The 3945-nt window shown below is 44.0% G+C and overlaps 1 protein-coding gene across 1 annotated transcript in view; it reads left to right on the top strand.

The window, feature by feature from the left end:
* The first annotated feature begins 186 nt into the window (after window positions 1-186).
* Window positions 187-3945, top strand: part of SYF2 (SYF2 pre-mRNA splicing factor) — an 11150-nt gene continuing 7391 nt past the window's right edge. Inside the window, exons 1-3 of the mRNA XM_017534601.2 lie at window positions 187-287; window positions 519-626; window positions 3329-3454. Of these exons, the coding sequence (XP_017390090.1) occupies window positions 264-287; window positions 519-626; window positions 3329-3454 (258 nt within the window). The 5' untranslated portion in view covers window positions 187-263. The remainder of the gene's footprint in view (window positions 288-518; window positions 627-3328; window positions 3455-3945) is intronic.

Below are 3945 nucleotides of genomic sequence, written 5' to 3'. Positions count from 1 at the left end.
ACCAGGGTCCTTTTGGTCATTTCTTCCCAGCTGTCCGATTCTTTTCTTGGCGACTCATCTACCCGTCCTTGCCCCAGTTGCTTTCCGTGGCGGCGCAAGACCCTGCACAACCCAAAACATTCCACAGCTAAAACGGTTCCAACTTCCGGAGGCCGCCCGCAAGGGGCGGGGCTTATGGTAGTCTTTAATAAGTCTCGGCCTGGTTGTCTGAAGATTGACGGAAGTGCTCTGTGTTGTTGCCGGAAGTGGGAAGAGAGGTTGCGATGGCGGCTGTAGCTGCATCCGAGGTGAGTTCGACGACCCCGCACCGGGGGTTTTGTTGGTGAGGGTTCGGGGAGCGGCTTGGGAGAGAGGTGGAGGCGAAGTCTAGTTTCGCTTCAGGTCGGCGCAGACACTGTGGGGTCGAGTCGGCGGTCGACACCTTAGGCCCAGCCTGTCCGGGCCGGCGGGGACTCGGCCTGGGCCGTCCCGGCAGAAGCCGAGCCGGCTCTGCCTGAAGCCAGTTCTCCTCACCGCAGGTGCTGGTGGACAGCGTGGAGGAGGGGTCCCCCGCTGCGGCGGCGGAGTTGGCCGCTCAGAAGCGCGAACAGAGACTGCGCAAATTCCGGGAGCTGCACCTGAAGCGGGTGAGTAGTCTTGGAGGCCGGTCCAGATTGGTCACTTGGCCAGGGCCAGGCGCTTTTGTAGATGAGGCGATAAAGCCACACCACTGCATCTGACAGACCCACAGAACGGGATCATCTGAGATGAAAGCTGTATCCGGTGGTACTCAACCCTGGCAGCACATTGGGATCATTCTGAGAACATTTGAAAATACACCTGTTCACTCCAGCCCCCCTCCCACGCACATCCAATGTAATGTATCTGGGTTAGGTTTGGGAGTCTCTATTACTAACAACCTCTCTGCTCTGTGATTCTAACAAATTTTTGATTTTTTCCTAGGGAAATATGTAGAGCTAGAGAGAGGAAGAAACTTGTACGGTGTCAATAGGAGATCTCGTTCACTTTATTTAAAAAATAATTTTATGTCAGAATCTGTTTGAAAAGAAAGAAAGAAAATCATCTGTCTCTAGGACTTCTGTGGGGAAAGAAGAAAAAAGAAAAAAATAATGAGCAAACCTTTGAAAGTCTACGGCGTGGTAGTTCAGTCAGTTGATAGGGAATCGGATGTTTAAGTGCCCTGGAAGTGCAGAGGAGAGATGAATGCAGTTTGTGGGTCGCCAGGGAATACCTCATGTAATAGGCGACACCTAAACTGCTGATTGAAAAGTGTATTATTATCAGACAACTAAAGGAGTTGGAGAAAGAGATATCCAAGCAGAGGGAACAAATGCAAAGAAATAATTTGTGTTAGGGATAAGAGTCCAGCAAATAGTTGGCTGCAGTTGGAGCAGAGGAAGAGAAAAGCAGCCCCCATTTCAGCATGGAGTGACCTGGCAGCTAGGCCGTGGTTTCACAAAATCCCACAATCACTGACTCTTGTAGTGAGACAAAGAAGACTTTTCAAATCACAAAAAGGACCACACATCTCTTTCATCTGGCTAACACCAGTGACTGTTATTACCAAATACAACTTTAGTCTCACTCCATTACTCCTGCCTCCTGTATAAAAATTTAAGATACCTAATTGTAGAATGCCCCTGCTTTCTGACCATACCCAATCCAGATCCTTAACCCTCCCCCCAGTCACCTGATACAAACCCAAATACTGGAATAAGCCCCTGCTAACACCCTGTCACTCAAATCTCCATTGGGTCCCTGTGGTTTACTCTCTTCTATGCAACAAACTCAACTTTGTTGACCGTAGGTGTGTTCTTGGTGTCTTTAATTGGAGGGCTTTTCCAGACCCAAGAATATACTAGGGATGGTAGTTGGGAGGAGTAGCTCTCTTTGCCTAGGAAAAATTAATCTAATAAACAATTAAAAAGGCATGCTTAAATATTAGAGTGATTGTGTAAGAAACACATGTCTGGAAATTAGGAGACAGGGCTTCCTGGACAAAATGCTACCAGCTTATGACCTAAAAAATGTTTAAATGTCTAACTTAAGTTTTCCTTAAGATGATATACTCATTTTGGTTTTATGCAATTAAGTTTATTTAAAAATAGACTCTTCTCCCGGACACCCCAGTTCCAAAAAAAAAAAAGACACTTCAATGGTACTTCAAATGGAAAGTTCCTTTCATTTTTCATTTGTCAATGTAAATTGTTAAAATATTTAAAAAGGAGGGGAATTTGGAAACGGTTAGAGGCATGAAGATAGGTGTTAAATTCTGTAAACAAACTGAGGCTTTTTTCTGAATTAGGATTAAAAGATAATTGAGGCCCAGTGCGGTGGCTCACACCTGTAATCCCAGCACTTTGGGAGGCTGAGGGATGCAGGTCACTTGAGTCCAGGAGTTCAACACCAGCCTGGCCAAACTGCAAAACCCTGTTTCTACTAAAAATACAAAAAAATAAGCCAGGCATTGTGGCACATGCTTGTAATCCCAGCTACTCGGAGGCTGAGGCATGAGAATTGTTTGAACCCCGGAGGCAAAAGTTGAAATGAGCTGAGATGGTGCCACTCACTACACTCCGGCTTTGGCGACAGAATGAGACTCTGTCTCCAAAAAAAAAGAATTGAAGTTAGAGTGTCTTTCATAGCATATGGTGTAATTCTTTTCTTTTCTTTTTTTTTTTTTGAGATGGAGTTTTGCTCTGTCACCCAGGCTAGAGTGCGGTGTCGTGATCTTGGCTCACCTTAAGCTCTGCCTCCTGGGTTCAAGCGATTCTCCTGCTTCAGCCTCCTGAGTAGCTGGGATTACAGCTGTGTGCCACCATGCCCAGCTAATTATGTATTTTTAGTAGAGATGGGATTTTGCCATGTTGACCAGGCTGGTCTTGAACTCAAGTGGTCCGTCTGCCTCAGCCTCCCAAAGTGCTAGGATTAGAGGCATGAGCCACCTTACCCTGCCAATTTAATATTATTAAATGCCCAATAAAGTCTACTTAAATGCCACTGTAGTATGGTTCCCCCATATTTCAAAACCTTGTTCTGATGCAATAAAAAGAGATCACACAACTTATAGAGGCAAAGCTGATTTTAGCCTCTAGTGCTCTGGAACAGCAAACCAGTGCAACTCAACACATTTTTCTTGACTGCATAAAAATGTAGACCCTGTTAGCCTATTCCCTAGCTTAAAATCCCGTGATGGCTCTCTATTGCTTTTAGGATAAATGGGGTCACCTTATTAATATGTCGTGCCTGATCCTCCTCAAAGCAGATAAGATGTATCTGGATTTATTTTCATGTTTTAGCTGACACACTTCTTACGTTACAATTTTAGAATGAAGCTCGTAAATTAAATCACCAAGAAGTTGTGGAAGAAGATAAAAGACTAAAACTACCTGCAAATTGGGAAGCCAAAAAAGCTCGTTTGGAGTGGGAATTACAGGAAGAAGAAAAGAAAAAGGTTAGGAACTATTCTATCTTCATAAGTGATTTATTTAGTCATTCTGTTATATCAAAACACTACAACATAGTGGTTGAATACACTGGCTCTTAGGCCAAGCTGCCAGAATTGAAATTCTGGCCCTGCTTGTTACCAACTGCAACACCTTGGGTGAGTTTATTTAACTTCTCTGTACTTCTGTTTTCTCATCAATAAAACGGGGACTATAGCAATAATTATTTGAGTTAATTATGATTTAAATGAATTAATGCATGTAAAACATTTAAAACAAGGTCTGATACCTGATAAACAGTCGGTAAATATCATGTACTCACTTATATACCATAGTATATTCCCAAATTTCCTTTAAATATTATTAAAGGGGCCGGGTACAGTGGCTCATGCCTGTAATCCCAGCACTTTGGGAGGTCAAAGTGGGCAGATTGCTTGAGGTCAGGAGTTCAAGACCAGCCTGGCCAACATGGCAAAAGCCTGTCTTTTTTTTTTTTTTT

This window comes from Cebus imitator, unplaced genomic scaffold (genome assembly GCF_001604975.1).
Source record: "Cebus imitator isolate Cc_AM_T3 unplaced genomic scaffold, Cebus_imitator-1.0 Scaffold87, whole genome shotgun sequence".
NCBI lineage: Eukaryota > Metazoa > Chordata > Mammalia > Primates > Cebidae > Cebus > Cebus imitator.
The sequence above is the reverse complement of the archived record's forward strand: the minus strand, read 5'-3'. Positions and strand labels throughout refer to the sequence as shown.